Source organism: Urocampus carinirostris, chromosome 18, assembly GCF_059441175.1.
Source record: "Urocampus carinirostris isolate Australia breed hairy pipefish chromosome 18, RoL_Ucar_1.0, whole genome shotgun sequence".
In the NCBI taxonomy this organism is placed as follows: domain Eukaryota; kingdom Metazoa; phylum Chordata; class Actinopteri; order Syngnathiformes; family Syngnathidae; genus Urocampus; species Urocampus carinirostris.
Window position 1 is genome coordinate 19,644,896 of NC_142366.1, and position 18,281 is coordinate 19,663,176.

The 18,281-nt window shown below is 39.6% G+C and overlaps 1 protein-coding gene across 4 annotated transcripts in view; it reads left to right on the forward strand.

Moving 5' to 3' along the window:
* Nucleotides 1-18,281, forward strand: part of ctnnd2a (catenin (cadherin-associated protein), delta 2a) — a 464,623-nt gene that overhangs the window by 154,108 nt on the left and 292,234 nt on the right. For all 4 annotated transcript variants that reach the window (XM_088322042.1, XM_088322045.1, XM_088322044.1 and 1 more), the window contains exon 3: nucleotides 3,727-3,839. In XM_088322042.1, the coding sequence (XP_088178168.1) occupies nucleotides 3,727-3,839 (113 nt within the window). The remainder of the gene's footprint in view (nucleotides 1-3,726; nucleotides 3,840-18,281) is intronic.

Sequence of the window (18,281 nt, forward strand, 5' to 3'; positions counted from 1 at the left end):
GTCAGACATTTTTTACTCTGTATTTAATTTTTAATTCACTAGCCAACAATGTCAACTTCATCCCAACATTTACTGCTGCCTGCTTTAACTAAAAAAAGGCAAAAATATCTCATGGGTCATGTGCTGACAAATTAAAGACAAATATATTCAGTTAGAACACATTTTTACACTTGCTGTTAAAGTCAACTAATGTTACAATATTAAATGAACTGTTCAAAAATGTAAAGTTTTGTCCTTCTCGAGGAAAATATTGGAATGAAATATAAGGATAATTTATTCGTCTGTTTTGACATAAACGGGTTTTGTATTTGCCACAATGGAGAGGTGTTATAACGGGAAACCGTAGAGGGCACAGAGTATCTTGAGGCATTGTGTCATTAATTTCCATAATCCTGTTTTTTATTTTTTTACTATTTTGTTTTTCATTCTTTGCATTTTGACACCTCAAGGATTTGCCACTCTGGTAAACAAGACTATTAAATGCTCGGTAGAAAAATAAGCGGGGGTCTCTCTCCATCACTGTTTCTTTTTTTCCTCCACTACTTTATCCCTTTATTTTGATGCTTGTCTGTGTTTGTCTCTGATTTTGTCCCTTGATTTGTTTCTTCTGTTTTTTTTCTCGGACTCTGTTCTTGTCCCTTGTTTGTCTCTTCAGTATTTTTCTCTCTAACTCTGTTCTTGTCCCTCAGTGTGTCTGTTCTTTTTTTTCTCTCTAACTCTTGTCTTGTCCCTTGGTTTGTCTCTTGTTCTGTTTTTTTATTTATTCTGTAACTCTGTTCTTGTCCCTTGGTTTCTCTTTTTTTTTTTTTTTTTATTTGTTTTTCTCCTACTCTTTTATTTTCTCTTGGTTTGTCTCTTTTTGTGTTTTTTTTTTCCTCACTCTGTTATTGTCCCTGTGTTTCTCTTGTTTTGTTTTGATTTCTTCCCCCTAACTCTGTTCTCGTCTCTTGTTTTGTCGCTTATTTTTTTTCACTTTAATTTCGTTCTTGTCCCTTGGTTTGTCTGTTCTTTTTTTTCTCTCTAACTCGATTCTTGTCCCTTGGTGTCTCTCTTGTTTTTGTTCTTTTCTCCAACTCTTTTCTTTTCCCTTGTTTTGTCTCCTTTTCTGTTTTTTTCTCACTCTGTTATAGTCCCTGGGTTTCTCTTGTTTTTTTTATTTTATTAATTTCCTCTAACTCTGTTCTTGTTCCTTGGTTTGCCATTCTTTCTGTATATCATTCGCTCCTCTTTATGTCCTCTCTGTTTTTTTCTCTGATTGTTCTTGTCCTTTTCTTTTTCTTCCTGTCGCTCAGTCTTTCTCTGTGCCTGTCTCTTTTGGTTTCTCTCTGTTTCTCTGAAGCATTCTGAATCAGTGAATTAATATGAATCATTGTGTCAAAATGGTTCAGTGTTATGAAACATTTACCCGGAATCAGTGTGGCAAGTCATGACACCACTTCACCAATTTGAAGCAAATGTGTTGATATGGTTCAGTGCTTCAAGATATTTGCCACAATTCAGCGAAAACATCTGGTGGACAAAAACATATCGATATTTACAACTGTATGGGTATCAAAGTGGTTACGTAGTTTGCCTTAAAAGCAGGCAGTAGTGGGTTTGATTTCTGGCCTGACATGTACAGAAATTGTCATAAGCAATCTGCTCCCCTATTTTGTGATTTATGCTGAAAACAGCAAGGTCAGTGAGCCATTCTTGAGACATGGTTGATTTCAGGTACGACTTTTGATAGTCTATTCTCTGCTTTAGCCATCATGACTGGCAGAGTGAGGAATATGCGCAGCTGTTTTCCTGTATTTTCAAATTAATGAATAGTGTGCGTTATTTTGAAGAAGTTAATGGAAGGAGACCAAGAGGAAAGCCGCGATTAACGAGGATGGATGGTGTTATGAGTGCACTGCAGGAAAGAGGTCTAAACATAATGGAAGCTCAAGGTCTTGTTGGTGATAGGAATCAGTGGAGAGGTGTTGTGAAAGGATAGTGGGATGTTTGGACGCGTTCTAAGGGATGGGTAGGGCACGTATGATGCGGTAGGGGTAAACCAGTAAAAGCTGTCGGGCCCTGCTGTTGAACAAGAGTGCGTTATGTCACCCTAACCCGAGTGACATGGCAGCTTTCTTGTGTCCCGTTTCATCTGGAGGGACGAAAGCATGACCAACTTGGGTGCCGAGGTGCTTAACTTGTTTGGGTGTTTGGGCATTTGGGTTGGCCTTGGTCCAAAGATTTTTGTGTGTGTTTTTTGCTACTTTTTCCCTTTTTTAATTTATTTTTAAATTTTTGTATGTGTTTGTCTTGCTGTCGGTCAACCCTCTTGAGGAATATGACCAGGGTAGATATTTCTTATGTATAGTAGTAATACAGAGAATCTTTCCCATTCAAAGGTACAGTGTCCCCCACACAGCCCTTCCCCTATGCTTTTCCGCGTCTCAGCCTCAGTTTTGCACAAACTTCACAGCAAGCAGGGGCATCAAAGCTGATATGAAGGGGCGCTCATTCGACAATAAGCAAAGTAATACGTTGTTAGATAATACAAAACTGTTTTTCAGAGCACATTTACTGTATTGTTTTTTTATTTTTTGGAATGATCTTGTGCCGCCCCCATGGGTCATGATAAAAACGCCTCTCCTAAAACCACCACTGACCAAACACTCTTTCTCTTTCTCACTCATTTCTACCTGTCTCTCATTTTGTCTTTCGTTGTATCCCTTTGTCTCTCTTTCTGTATCTCAGTCTCTCTCTCCGTCTCTGTGTTTCTTTTTCCTTTTCTTTTCTCTCTCTTTGCCTTTCACTCTCCCAGTCTCCCATATTATCACGTATGTGTGTGTACAAGCGCACACTCCCACCAGTACCATGTCGAAGTGGAAAGCTTGAGAAAGTGTGCATATTGATGAGTGAGTGCTTCCCGAGAACGTTGGAGGGGATGAATTGCATTGCACTGTGCTGTAAAGTCGAGGAGTTTGGGGGATTGAGCTTGGAGACTTGAGATAGCGGCGGGGGGATCAAGTCATTCACCGCTTGAAATGGCTTTGAAAACCAATCAGACCAACACACGCGGTCTTTACAACTCTCTCGCCCTTCTCACACGCACACATGTTCATGTACATGCTCAGTGAAAGGGCAGTGGACTCCAACATGTGCGCTGAGATATCCAATGTGTTTGATTCTCTTTAAATTTTAAAACACAGTCTCATTTTATGCTTTGAGTTCATTGAGGAGGCGCACATTGCACCCAATTAACAACTACATCATAGTTGTGTCCTAAATACAGTTTTTGCAAAACAACGCATCCAATACTCAAATGATTCGTCCGTGTGGGGATAACAGCATCCATGGAGGAATGCCGCAAATGTGCTCATTAGGCTAATTTATACACTTTCAAAAGAGCTCCGCATATCACAATGTTGAGCAAGCTATTTTTTGCATATGGACTATTTTCAACCAAATGGCAGCTCCTCCCACCTACTCTGGCATGCCAGTCACATCCAAGCTAAATACAATGATGACACCTCATTTCACAAGTTGCATTAGCGCTCCATGACTCGAAGCAAGCGTTGCATCAGGTCGCTCATTGACTAAATAAAGTAAGCATTTTGCATATGAATACACTCCTCAGTGGCAGTATGTAAATGTTGACAGATAAGCGTTAAATGCTGTTGAACACACAGAAACTTTATGAAATGTACAATTTTTCAGCTTCGTTGAACGTCCGTCTGCCCCGCCCCTATGCAGGAGCTGCAGTTTGAGCGCCTGACCCGAGAACTTGAAGCCGAGCGTCAGATTGTTGCTACTCAGCTGGAGAGATGCAAGTTGGGTTCGGAGGCTGGCAGCATGAGCAGCATCAGGTAAGGAAAACAATGGCATTTTTTTTGCATGTGTAGGTGAAAGAGAGTTAAGATAGTCTACTCATCTTTTTAGGGTGCATGCGAATGTTTGGCTTATTGAGTTATACTGTACAGTACACCAATCTTGCATTTTTGGGTCCTGAAAAGTTTAAGAATAGAATAGAAAAGAATATACTTTTATTGTCTTTGTTACAAAATGGGTCAACATATTGTGACAACGAAATTGGGCATGACGCTCCAGTTTCACACATTCACAGTGAGGTAAAAAAACCCAAGAAGATAAAGGAACAGAGAAGATAAGGTTATAAAACAAGGAGGATAAGGTTATAGTTAGAATTTACACACAATTTACCCAAGAAATGTCGGCATATAGGAGGTTACATACAGTTTGGTATCGTAGGGTTTGTGCAATATGCATTTGGTGCAAAAATAGTCATCATAGTGCAAAAAATGGTCGACATATGCATTTGGTGCAAAGCGCGTCTCTTTTATGTGTTTGTATTTAAACAAGCCAAGTCTTAAGAAAATTATTTAGTTTATGAGGATTAGTTTGTGATGGTTATTCCAAAAATGTTTTGGATAATAATGTAATGTTAAAAGAACCAGTAACCTTTAATTTTTCAACTTAAATATTTCCATAACCGTGCTCTTCAAATGTTGCTTAATTCAAAGGTACGAACTTAATAGATTTAAATAAACTGGACCATAACGGAGACAGGACCCACTTGCGTTGCGTTTCTCACAAGTTTTATTGGAAGAAAGAGAAACGGTTGCGTCCACGATCCGGTGATTGATGGACGCCGGAAGCAGGTCTCTCTGAACGCGGAAGTGGATCTTCTGTGGCGAGCGATGGCGGTGTCGGGAACGGTAAAACGGGTTAGTAGCCGGGACAGGAGAGCAAAAACGTGGTCTGGTCGTGAGCCAGGAAATGAGAGTAGACGTGGTCGGGGACAAAATAGGTCGAAAGCCAGGACAGAAGAGTAGACGTGGTCAGGATCAAAAACAGGTCGAAGCCGGGGGACAGAACGGAGCAAAAAACAGGTGGGAATCAGGGTCCAAATAGGCTTGCCTAGTGTTAACTGAGGTTTGCAGACAGACTGACAAAAGGGGACAGATAGGAGAGGGTATAGATAGGGACAGGGAGCCAATCAGTCCGAGGCAGTTGAATCACATGGGTAATCATGACATAAACAATACGGATTAAGAAAATAAGGTAAACACTATCATATTAAAATGTATTAAAAAATGGTGTCACACCGATGCCTTCATTAACTACTCTCAACTGAAATTGGCATTTATCTTACAAAACACGAGCTTCACCTAGAGGTAGCTGTCATAATTGTCTGCTTTCTTTTTGCTTCGGGTCGGCAAAACATCCAAAAATCACAAAAAAATTGAGCGTTTTGGTCATTATGAGTCTCCTTATTTTGTATCATACCTTCTTTAATCCTAATTTACAGTTACAGTACAAAATATGACATCCACCCATCCGTTTTCTGCGCCGTTTATCCTCAGTAGGGTCAGGGGTGCTGGAGCTATCTACGGGCAATGAGCACAGGACACCCTGAACTAATTGGGAATGCGACATTTAGTTGGCAACTAATACACACTGTCTTTAATTTTGAACCAAAAACATTGAGACGTTTAATGTATCCACCCAAAAAATACAGAAACGCAAAGACTGCAACGAATAGCATACGTCATTTCAGCTATTCGTCACAATTAACATTGTCTATTCAAGTGTTTTACTGGGAACATAGTAAGAAACTATTTTTATCCATATGGTGCTGCCATTACCGTATTTTCCGCACTATAGGGCGCACCGGGTTAGCGGGCGCACCCCCAAAAAATAGTTTTTGGTCCTATATCTTCCATAGATAAGGCGCACCAGATTATAAGGCGCTACAATGGGAACGTCGACAAAACAGTCAGATGATTCAGTCAAACTGATTACCCCCTTAACATTCCCAAAGCTTGCAAAGAAGCAGATACGTGTCATAGACACGTGCGGATTAGAGCTAAGATTCATGGCCCGAGCCCGAACCCGAACCCGAGGCAATTTCGGGCCGGGTCGGGCCTGAAATGTCAGTCATACGGTCGGGTCGGGTCGGGTTCGGTCCTGCTTTTTTTTTTTTTTTTTTTAATTAATTAATAATTATAAATATATGTTCATTAAAAATATATACTTAAACTATGTATGGATACTAGACCAAGGAATACTTGTTATAAAATAAATAATTTGGATAAAACGGAGAAGGAGCTGTAATTGCTTTTAACGGAGCCAGAGCATGCTCTGTGCACGTGACGTGACGTGAATGCTGTCCTCTTAATAATCTTCCCCTCCGCAAATTCGCGTGGTTTTGGCCTGGTATCCCCGATATGGAGTCGGACCAACAAGAAGTTAAGGATAAACTCAAGAGAGGAGAACTGACGAGGAAAACGCACTCTGGTAAGAGTTTTAATAAGCGTTTTACATAGAATACGATCGCTTTTGTCGGAAGTGTACATTGACGTTGGTGACATTTTCATCCGCGTTAAAAAACGCAATTTGCAGAATAAAATACGCTTTATTGTTTGAATAAACGCGTTATATAGACTAGGATCTCCCAATTATTATAATTAGCTCGCTTTATTGTTTTAATAAGCGTTTTATATAGAATACGATCAGGGGGGGGGGGGGGATTTGCATAGGAGTCGGAAAAGGGCACAACACGTCAACACCCCCTCAATGATAGTGCCGCGCTAAAATCTTAAGGACGTACTACTACTGCTGCTGTGGATTATGGCCCAATGATCAAGTCGTCAAAATGACGGACGCCCTTAAATGTTTTCGCTACCTCAAAAAAAAAAAAACGTCAATGACAGATTGTCGCTTAATGTAACATCTGCAGTGCAGACACAGAAATATAAAAGATGTAAATGTTTATACAGTTTTATTTAACTTAGGCCTAGATGTTGTAACAAAAGGCAGAGTTTAATTTGTTATCATAAATCACCCCTCCTTATAAATAAAATATGTAATTTCGGGCCCCCTCGGGCCGGGCCAGCAAATCCAGTTAATTAGTCGGGCTCGGTCCGGGTCGGGTTTAATACCCCTCGGGCCTGCGTCGGGCTCGGGTGCTTTTTTTGGGCCCGATCTTACCTCTAGTGCGGATGCGGTGTCCGTACGATGTCACTTAAATGCGTCATTTCAAATATCATTCGGAAGGTTAAAGTCTTGGAATTCAAGAAATGCCAACCATTCCTTACTTTCTATGTTCTTTTTCGCTCGCAACTTTACTGTGCATATGACAATAAACACTTGGAATTGAGTTTAATTCACTCAACTCATCACAGCAACATCAAGATCGTTCTAAAACAAGATACCGGGAAAATATAAAGCCGCATAACTCACCTAAGTTCTCACGTTCAATAATGATACGCAATCATGGTCTTCTTACAACCGTGAGTGTAGTAAATCCAGGAGAGTAAAATGTTTACAAATACAGACTAATGAAACATGTTTCTTTATGGCGTACTTTAGCAAGCTTGCTATTCAGTCATCTTTTTCGGCCAATTGCAGGTTTTGTTTTGGCCCTCTAGCGTATCCGAGGCTCCGAATAACTTCAGCCAATAGCGATTGATGTAACGGATGATTGACACATCTTTTTCGGCCAATTGCAGGGTTTGTTTTGGCCCTCTAGCATATCCAAGGCTCCGAATAACTTCAGCCAATAGCGATCGATTTAACGGATGATTGACACATCTTTTTCGGCCAATTGCAGGGTTTGTTTTGGCCCTCTAGCCAATCCGAGGCTCCGAATAACTTTAGCCAATAGTGATCGATTCAAATAATGATTGACACATTGGTTAGCCAATGAAACGCCGGTATATAAATCCCAGCATACACTGCGGACTACTCCACGTTCGGGGTAAAATCGAGTCGGCGGCTGTTGAGTAAGTTGCGAGACCTTGCGGATTTAATATTGAGCCATATATAAGGCGCACTGTATTATAAGGCGCATGGTCAGCTTTTGAAATAAATTAAGACTTTTAGGTGCGCCTTATAGTGCAGAAAATACGGTACTTAACATTTATAGTTTTTGAGTGAGGATATAAACATGTCAAGTTGATCTACATGTTGATTTTTCCTCAGGCATGTTTTGGCCGCCTATGTTCAGGAGTTACTTGTCTTCCACTCCTTTTCACTCAGTTTCATTGATGATGTTTTATCATTGTTTTAATATTGACGAATCAGTGCTATAAACTAAGACATAAAGCAATTAAAATTCAATAACAGCCATGCTCATTGCCAGGCGACAGGGAACGTAAACACGTTTGTTAATCAAGTAAATTAGCATTGCGGTTATCATTATTCTTTTCTCTCTCATTTATATGTATGTAATTATCTGTTTGTATTTGAAATAAACGTATATTTATGACACAGCATGCAGCAAATCCCCTAAAATGTCTTAAAATCAGAGAGTATTTTCCAAATTGTTGTTTTTTCAACAGACACAATGTTAATCAGAATGTTATGTTTTATTAATGAAGGTGCTGAGAAGGTATTGTATTTTCTGCCTTATAATGTTTTGTCATATATTTGTCGTACATAAGAACCACCGTACTATAAGGCAAATGAAATTTCGACTATAGTAACTGATACCGTGTAACAATTGTGCTCTATGTACACGGCATACTATGTTGCAATGATTTTCAGGATTTAAACCTGAATTGTGGCAGTGAGGGCACTGATACTTAGACCCTACCAGTGGTACGGATAAAAGGCTTAAGAGCTTAAGATCACACATTTTTTACGATGCCAGAAACACTGATTTGAATAGTGCATTCTATTTGGTTAAACAGTCTTTCCACTTCCTCACCTGTGTGTAAATAATGTTGTGAAAAACAGAAAAACAAATGTCTTTCAAAAAATACTATAAAAGCTCGTTTATGAACCTATACAAATACGAAAAATTGGTTATTGAAGCCCAGGTGAAGCAGTGGAAATACTGTTTAATCCATCACTTGGCAAATCAGTGTTTCTGGCACCATGAGTAGAAATAGTATGATAATGTGATTCACTCAAATGCCTTTTTGAATGTCATCTATATCACTGCTTGTCTAATGGTGAAGTGTTTGAGCTCTGACTGTTGCATACAGTGTATTGCGACTTTGGCCAACAATGATTATCGATTGTTCAATGTTTCCCTAAACACGAAATTATACTGTACAACCTCGTGTAGTAACGCATACCTATTATAACTATGTGTTTCCACCCTAGTCCGTGGTGCACTCAGTTATAAAGCTTACTTTCAAATGTCTGGTCTACTTGGGGTTTTAAGGTGTGCCACATAGTCCGTAAAATACGGTACTGTAATTAAAAACATAAAGTGGCACACAGTCTCTAGACAGTAATGGTAGGTTCTCTACCACCACCAAATTAATTTAGCATATGAACACCACCGAACCAGCTGAGTCCCAAACTTTCCGCTGTTAAACTTATTTTCCGCCGATTTCCTTTGGGTATGTCAGAAAATGGATGAGCAGATGAATGTGACCTACATGCTAATGAAGCAGTTTAATGCTAACATACTGAATTTTGTGCCTGCCATCTGCTGACATTAAATCACCATGCTCCGAAACCCAAAAATCCCCTGTTTATCTGATAGAAAGCTGCATAAAAACTTTTCAGTTTTTTTTTTTTTTAGTTTTTGCAGGCTAAAGATGAATGCAGCAATACTCTGACTCCCTCCAGCAACTTGTAGAAGTAGCCTGAAAGGGGTTAGCAGGGAAAGCTGCATAATAAACACTTGTTTTGCGCATTGGCAAGAAAAAACTATTGAAATATTGTTTTGTGTAAAATTAGGAGTGATAATAAAAACTTTGACAGTACCTATCGATTTAAAAATTTCTATTTAGTTGTGATTGCTTCAGCAAGGCACGACTACATTGCCAAGTGCTGTAAGCATCACTTTTTACATGCTAAAAAGTGATGCTAACGGCTAAATGCTAACTTTTCAATGCTAAAAAAAATTGGTAATGGCAATATTGTTACGACTTCATATTTACAAATTATGCTAATGGGTACATGTTGATGAGTAATGCTAATGGATACAGGCTTAAAAGTGATGCTAATGGTTAAATGCTAACTGCCTCATGATAAAGATTTATGCTAATGGCCACATGCTAACGAATCAGCAAAATGAATAGGCTCAATGGATTCCGGGTGGACCGATTCAAATCGAACGGCCCATTCTTTTTGAACATGTGTATTTTAAAAGTTTTGAAAGTGTAATAACAGTGTTATTACTATGTTATTACCAAGAATGTGATTTTTAGACCTCCACAAGGCATATCCTTGTTGCTAACTATTATGGGCCAATCTGAAATGAACTTGCCAGTACCGGGTTGGGGTGTGGGGGGGCGGAGTCCCCCCACAGACAAAGTTAAAAATTACAAATAAATCTCTCTGAGTTAAAAACATTATGCTAACAACTCAACGCTACCGGTTCTCTACCAACATCTGCCAATCACAACTCTTACAATTGCCGCGGGAATTGTCTATTTTTCTATACTCTACAGTAAAATCCCCAGTATTATTTGAACACTGTATATAAGTTTGTACAGTCGTATTAAAAGTGTACTCTTTAAGTGTTAAATTAACACTGTTCATTTTAAGTTACTCGGTAATCGTGCTACTTTAAAGGGACAGTGTGTATTATTAACTGTCTCCTAGTGATACAAAAAAGTTATTTCAAAAAACAATATTGAGCTTAGTGATAAGAAAAGATAATTGAATTATCCTATAAACTCATGTTTTATCAAAATAATCGAAGGTCTAGAAATTTGCATATATTAGACATAACATGAAACAATAGTCTCATCTCATTAGCTGTACCGCTTATCCTTATTAGGGTCGCGGGGGGGCTGGAGCCCATCCCAGCCATCTCCAGGCAGTGGGCAGGGGACACCCTGAACTGGTTGCCACCCAATCGCAGGGCACACGGGGACAGACAACTAACTCGCCCATTCACACCTAGGGACAATTTAGACCGGCCAATTCACCTGAAATGCATGTTTTTGGAATGTGGGAGGAAACCGGAGTGCCCGGAGGAAACCCACGCAAGCACGGGGAGAACATACAAACTCCGCAAAGGAAGTCTGGAGCTGGATTTGAACCCACGCAGGAGGTTCCCATGACATGAACTGTGCTGCACATGCGCTAACCACTGCGCCGCCGTGCTGCCCCTGAAACAATAGTCTGGGCACTAAAATGATAAGTAAAATGTTGGGTTTCGATCTCTTGAGTCACAGTGGTTTGTGTTCCTGTACTTGTCAGCACTCGTTTTTAGTTGCATTACATAATACAGTGATATGTACTGGGCAAATGATAAACACGGTTCCTTTTAACAATTAAAAAGTAAACTTTTAACACTGCCTCAGTGAACATATGGTGCATAGCTGCTTAGTGTTAAATTAACACTGTTTAATGTACTGGGTTAAAAACAGTTGGGTTGGAAAAATGAATCGTTTGGTAGAAATCAAACAACCCAATACTAGGGTGGATTAAAAAAAAACTGGGTTTATTTGTTAAAAACACTTTCGGGACTTTCCTTAAGATGGCGCAAAAGCACAATGTAGAAGAACATATTAGTACAATCAAAGGTTTATCCTTTATCAGTGTCCGTCACACGGAACGTCAGGCAGCGAGGCAACAATGTCCAGAGCACCAGAGGCAAACAAGCCAAATAGAAGGGTTTGGAGATCCAGTGAGTCCAAGTAGCGACGTTGGAATTCCAGAAGTTCATCAGGCGGATTTTGTAGTGTGGGAGGTCAGGCCGCAGTTTGTGTACACTGGATAGAGCGCTGTGACAGCGGAGCTTGGAACGTGACAATAAAGGCAAAAAACTAGCAAGGTACCAAGGGAAGGTACTAATAATGAAAAGAGGACGAGTCGTGATAATAGGAAGAACTGTGGGGAAATCAAATGACAACAGCTGTGAGGAGGACAATGGAACCCAACAGTGAGTAACCAAATGAGTTATCGTCAAGCGAGAAAGAGATAGAGAGAACACACAGAGGAGCATAATTTAGTGCAGGATCGTGATATAAACATTCTGGGTCATTTTATGGAGAACAGGGGCGTCAAAATCATTATCGCTCAGTATTCATATGGTAGGAAAAAACATTATCACAGGGACTTGTAAATTAAGAGCATTAGCTGGAGGCCTAGGTGTCTTTTCACACATAAGCGACCCCCTAGAACTGCTTTAAAATAGCCGCATACTAAAATAAATTCAAAATATTAATAAAGCGTGTAACTAAAAATTGATAATATTTTAATGACCTAATAGCATTGCTTACTGTTCTGTATTTTTGACTTTGTATCCTGAAACACCTTTGTATCTAGAGGCAATATCTTCGTAACCTGAATAATTTGTATGTAATGACATTCGTAAATAGAGATACCACTGTATGGGCAAAAAAAAGGAAATAAAACCAACAAAATAAAAAATCGATTCAATCCCTTTCAAATGTTCTGATTGACTGAACAGAAAGAAACAATCAAGAAGGGCATAAACACCATCTACTGTTTTCTTGGACTAAGCATTATTTTGCCTAGGTAAAGGCCCGTGTCCCACCAAAAATGGGTCTGCCGCCAACTTTTGGGTCCTGACCCACCAGATGGGAAACACTGGTTTAGAACAACCCACAATCTGGGTTGTTTTGTGTAAAACAAGTCAGAAAATGGATCAACTTAACCCTAGTAATGGCTTGGTCCATTTTTGACCGAAACTTGGGTTAAAAATACCTCAAGTTTTTGTTTGTGCGCAAGGACTCAATAATTGATCCTTAGGTCCAGACCAGCATTAGTATTTTCGGATGGTTACTATTCTTTATTCTTATCCCATGCATCTGTGACAAGTTTAAGCTTTAGTTGACACTCACAATAAGGAGAGAAGACAGTACTAGCATTGTCAGATCGTTACTATACTATTCTCTTATCCCATGCATCTGTGACAAGTTTAAACCTTATTTGACACTCAAAATAAGGAGAGAAGACAGCAATAGCATCGTCGGATGGTTATTATTCTATAGTCTTACCCAATGCATATTTGACAAGTTCACACTCCAAAAAAGGAGAGAAGACATCAATTGATTTTCAACTCACAAGTAAGACTCAACAATCTGAAACAGCTTGTAATATATCTCAATTTACAGTATATTTGCTTGCATGTGTGTACACATATGTGTAGGATTGTGTGTGGGGTAACTTTTGCCCGTCTGCCTTCTCATCCACGCGTCATCCTTTAGTAATCACTGCAGATCTAGAGGATTAGTTGCGCTTATGCCCGCCGGGAGCTCATTACAGCGCCGAGTCAGCGTTGATACCGTCGCACACTTAAACTTGTCAATGCGCGTTAACTCAAATGTGTGATGTGCGTTTGACATGGCGGTCTGTGCATCACACCGGAGCTCATGCGTGAATTTGTCTGGCTTTATTTCCTCTCGGCGCTTTGATTGATGCTGTTATCCCGATTGTACAGATATAGATAAGAGCATCTATGATTTGACGGACGATTAGAAGCGGAGAGCGCGCTAACCTTTCTTTCACATCAATGCTCGTTTTGTATTGTTCATTAATGCTCTACGACGGATTGAAGCTAAATACGTTGGTATTTTTTCATACGAGAATTAAACACGAGATATTCCATATGCTAGTTTCATCCATCCATCCATCCATCCATTATCTGCACCGCTTATCCTCAGTAGGGTTGCAGGGGGGCTGGAGCCCATCCCAGCTATCTACGGGCAGTGGGCAGGGGACACCCTGATCTGGTTGCCAGTCAGTAACAGGGCACACAGACAGACAACTCACTCGCTCGCTCACTCACACCTAGGGACAATTTGGAGCGGCCAATTAACCTGACATGCATGTTTTTGGAATGTGGGAGGAAACCGAAGTGCCCAGAGGAAACCCATGAAAGCACGGGGAGAACATGCAAACTCCATACAGGAAGGTTCGATCTCATGACCTCAGAACTGTTCCCCACACGTGCTAACCATTGTGCTGCCGTGCTGCCTCTATCCATCTATCCATCTATCTATCTATACACCTATCCATCTATCTATCTATACACCTATACATCTATCTATCTATACACCTATACATCTATCTATCTATACACCTCGACATCTATACATCTATTAATCGATCTGTACATTTATCCATCATATATATATATATATATATATATATATATATATATATATATATAATATATATATATATAATATATATGTGTGTGTGTGTGTGTTTTATATGTGTATATTAAAAAAAACATAATTCCATATTTTCAGAACAGTATTGAATTTCAATTTGATTTCCAATTTTAAAAGAACAGTGCAGTTTTTGTCAGTTTTGTTTGTGTGAGTACTTAAGCCTCCTGTCTTTAAAATGACCCGCCATTGTGTTGTTAAAAACCCTGAATACAATATTTTATTTAACACAAGTTAATCCACAATTAGTTTATAGGCCTTAATCACAAAATGTCTCAAAGGAGTACACAGGCCACAATTACACCATCACCAATCTGAAACCCAAATCCTAAATGTTATGACTTTTACTATATTGGTAAGAAAAATGAGATGTTTTTATTCACATTTCCATGTAACTTGTAAAAAAAAAGTGGAGTAGTAAAGATGGTCCGCAAAATGAAGACGACACTAGGGTTAATCATGTTGAGATATTTCAAACTTAAGAAAACAGCGTCCTCTTTTGGGGAGCTTTGTTATGGTTGCAGTATCCTCACACAAAGCTCAAACCGCAGTGTTTTGCAATTACAGAATCGCACTTCGTCACATCGCGATATCGATTAGATTTTGGTTAATCGTGAAGCCCATATATACATATAATATATGCTAATTTGATGATTTGTTCATGTGTATTTGCTGCTACAAATTGTGTTCGTGTACTTTTCAATTTACCACGATTTGCCCTTCCTTGTTATCTCCGCTCGAACAATTCTGGCATCCCTTCGGTTTCCTCTACAAAACTGTAAAGCTTAAAGAAAGTGCATTGTGGGACCATCCCGCGCCAACATCTGTTCACACCGTGAACTGCTGGCATGTGCCTTTAAAATAAAAAAAACGCACATCTGCCTGCAGAAAACTACATCATCTCACGCAAGCGTGTGACACCAAACGCCACACTGGGGCTAATTTCTCTTTTTTTCGAAGCATTAGTTATAAGTGGCAGCCGGTGGGGGAACTCTTCGCTCCTGCTGTTTTGCGTGCGCCTGATTGGCTGTGTTGCTCTGGGCTTCCTTTTTAAAACCAATGGCTGCAAAGATTTTTTTTTTTTTTTTTTTTTTTTTTTTATTATCTCTATCGCCAGGGTTGGAAGTATCAGAATATATCTAATGGTGTTACATAATCAGAATACAACAAAACTGTCATTGTATTCTGTTATAGAAAAAAAGACGTAATCAAATGATAGGTATATTTGGTTAAAATAAGGATTACTTTGCATGATTACAATTGTATTCAAAAATATATCTACCTGTATTGTGTAGTTCATCCCGGAAGTAGATAGATAGATAGATAGATAATGTATTCATCCCCGTAGGGAAATTCAATCTTCCAGCAGTATCCTTTTGTTGTGTGGATGACGTCACACGCTAGCCAAAAGTTTGACGTCCCTGCAGCAGATGGAAATCTTTGTGCCCAGGGTTACACCACCTCGTGTTCACGTAGATAGTGAGTCAAGTCAAGTCAAATTTAGTTATACAGCCCTTGATCACAAAAATGTCTCAAAGGACTGCTCAGGATTACAATGACACAATTACCTGATCTTAAACCAACATGCGGGCAAGAAAAACTCAAAAACTCAGTGTGAGGAAAAAGAGAAACCTCGAGAAGGGACCTCACAAGTGGTAATCCCCCTTTCAGGATGACCAGGGTGAATTACATTTAGCATTACAGTACACAAACATAGTAAACACTTGGTAACATGTTGAAAATTTGTCCGGAAAGTGCATGACAGCAGCGACGCCCCCAGCCTGTAAACTAGTCCAGAAAGTCTATGACGGCCACGACGTAGCTTCCCATCTCTGCCAGCTGGTCCATGCAGGCGTTCACATGCAAGTCCACCTCCTCTCCGCTTCCCGTAGGCTTTTGTGTCTCTGTCTGCCCTAACAGCGCTGAAGCCGGGTAGCCGGGTAGCTCCACGTTAGCGTCCGGGATGCTACACGTGAGCCACGTTTCCGTAAAACACAGCAAACTGCACTCCCTGTACGCTTTGATGTTTTTCATTAGCACAGCCAGTTCGTCGGTCTTATTTGGTAGAGAGTTCACATTTACCATGATTACGAACGATACCAAAGACTTATAACGCCGCTAGCCACTTAGCTAGCTCCGCCTCTGCATCCACGATAGGGCCCCCTCATCACGCCGGCACGAGAATTCTTCAGGGTAAGGAGTTGATTCCTTGAATAAACACATTTTTGTGCGTTAAAACCCATAACGATAGGATAGAGAGTAATCCAAAGTGTAGTTGTCAAGAAAAACACCCGAAGATAGAAGCAGAAACTTAAAACAAGAAATCACAAAAAGAGCGAAATAACACTGAGTTGCTGGAAAGGCTGCCGCTCGCGACGGCGCCTATGATGTGTAGTAGTGTTAAAAAGCACAAATGGAATACAAAGTACGGAGACTCACGATGACCAAATTTAGTTAATATAAGTAATATAATAAAAATTTAGAGTTAATATAAGCTCCATCTAGCTGGGAATCATGTTATGTAAAATACATCTAAATTTATCGACCTACGAAAATTTGTTTGTTACGTGATAGTTCATGATTTTTTTTCCTTACTATTCAAATAAATATTCTTTTTAATAAATGAAGTTTTTTTTTGTAACCATTAGGTGTCCCTAGATAAACACAATGTCCATTTTAAATATATTTTTCAAGGGAGAAGTTAAAGCAGTTACAATACTGGGGGTGATAACACAGCGCAAAGCTCGTGAAAGAACGGGAAAAAGCTAATAGATAGCTTTCATTAGACCTCGGCAGAGCCACCAAATGGCTTTATCGATTTATTATTAGTATTTTTTCCCGTTATTTCGCTCTGTAGTGCATGCTCCCTTCTTCTCATTTTCCCCTTCATTTGTCGGATACCCAATTGCCTCGATCATTGGCTGTTTTTTTTTTGGTTTAATATTGCTATTTTATTATCCTATTTATCACATACATTTACAGTACTTACTCATTCTCAGTGTCTTTGAAAGATCTGAACACAAGGGTCTCTGACAGTATTGCTTTCTTATTTATTATTCATGACGTCTGCATGATGTCTCCCCGGCCTTGGATGGCTGCCATTACCTTCCACAACCACTCTTTCTGGAGTCTATTACAATTTGCTAAGAAAAAAAAAAGATAACGCAAGAAGATATGCATTAGACCATTTAAGAATAAGTTACACAATGACAGTTTTTTGCCAGTTTTTAATAACCTGAATATTTCAGCACTTTGGGCTTGTGACAGTGTGCTGGCTGGCATCATGATGTCATTTATTTATGATGCTGGAGGGGTTTTAGCATGTGTGTGGTGCCAATATTGTAAACAGACACATACTTGCTTTAGGATCCCCTTAGGTTGTAGCCACACACACTCGCACAAAACCAGAAGTTAGAAAAACAGTGTTTGAATTATAAAATATAAGTAATACAATAAATAACTCGCAAACATAGTGTTTCCGTTGAAAAGAGAAACACATTTAACAATGATATCTGTTCTTTCCCTTTGCTTGTCTGCTAACCTGTTCTTTTCTCTGTCTGCAACCCTGCCATTGTCCTCATTTATAAATTTGTCCTTGTCTGCTATTCTGTCCTTGAAAGCTAAACTGTCCTAGTCCCTGTCTGCTAACTGGTTCTTTTCTGCTAACCTGTCCTGTTTTGTTTACTAACCTATGCCGTGCTGTCTGCTAACGTGTCCTTCAATGTTCTGTCTGCTAACCTGCCCCACCCTGTCTGCTAACCTGTCCAATCCTACCTGTTAAAGTGTCCTGCTTGATGACCTATCCGTTAATGTCCTTTCTGCTAAGCTGTCCTGTTAACTAAAATTAACTGTCCTACTTGTTAACCTGTCCTGTATTTCTGCTAAACAGTCCTGGCCTTTATGTAAACCTTCCGGTTTATGTCCTGTCTGTTAACCTGTCCTGTTTGCTCTTATGCCCTCTCTATTAACCTGTCCTGTCTGTTAATATGTCTGGTCCTTTCTGCTAACTTGTCCTAACTTGTTTGATAACCCATCCGTAAATGTCCTGTCTGCTAACCTGCCCCATTCTTTGTCAATCTATTCCTGTCTGTCAATCTGTTATTGTCCCGCCTGCTAACCTGACCCATCATTTCTATTTTGTTTTCCCGTCCTGTCTATTAGCCTTCACTGTCTCTTCTG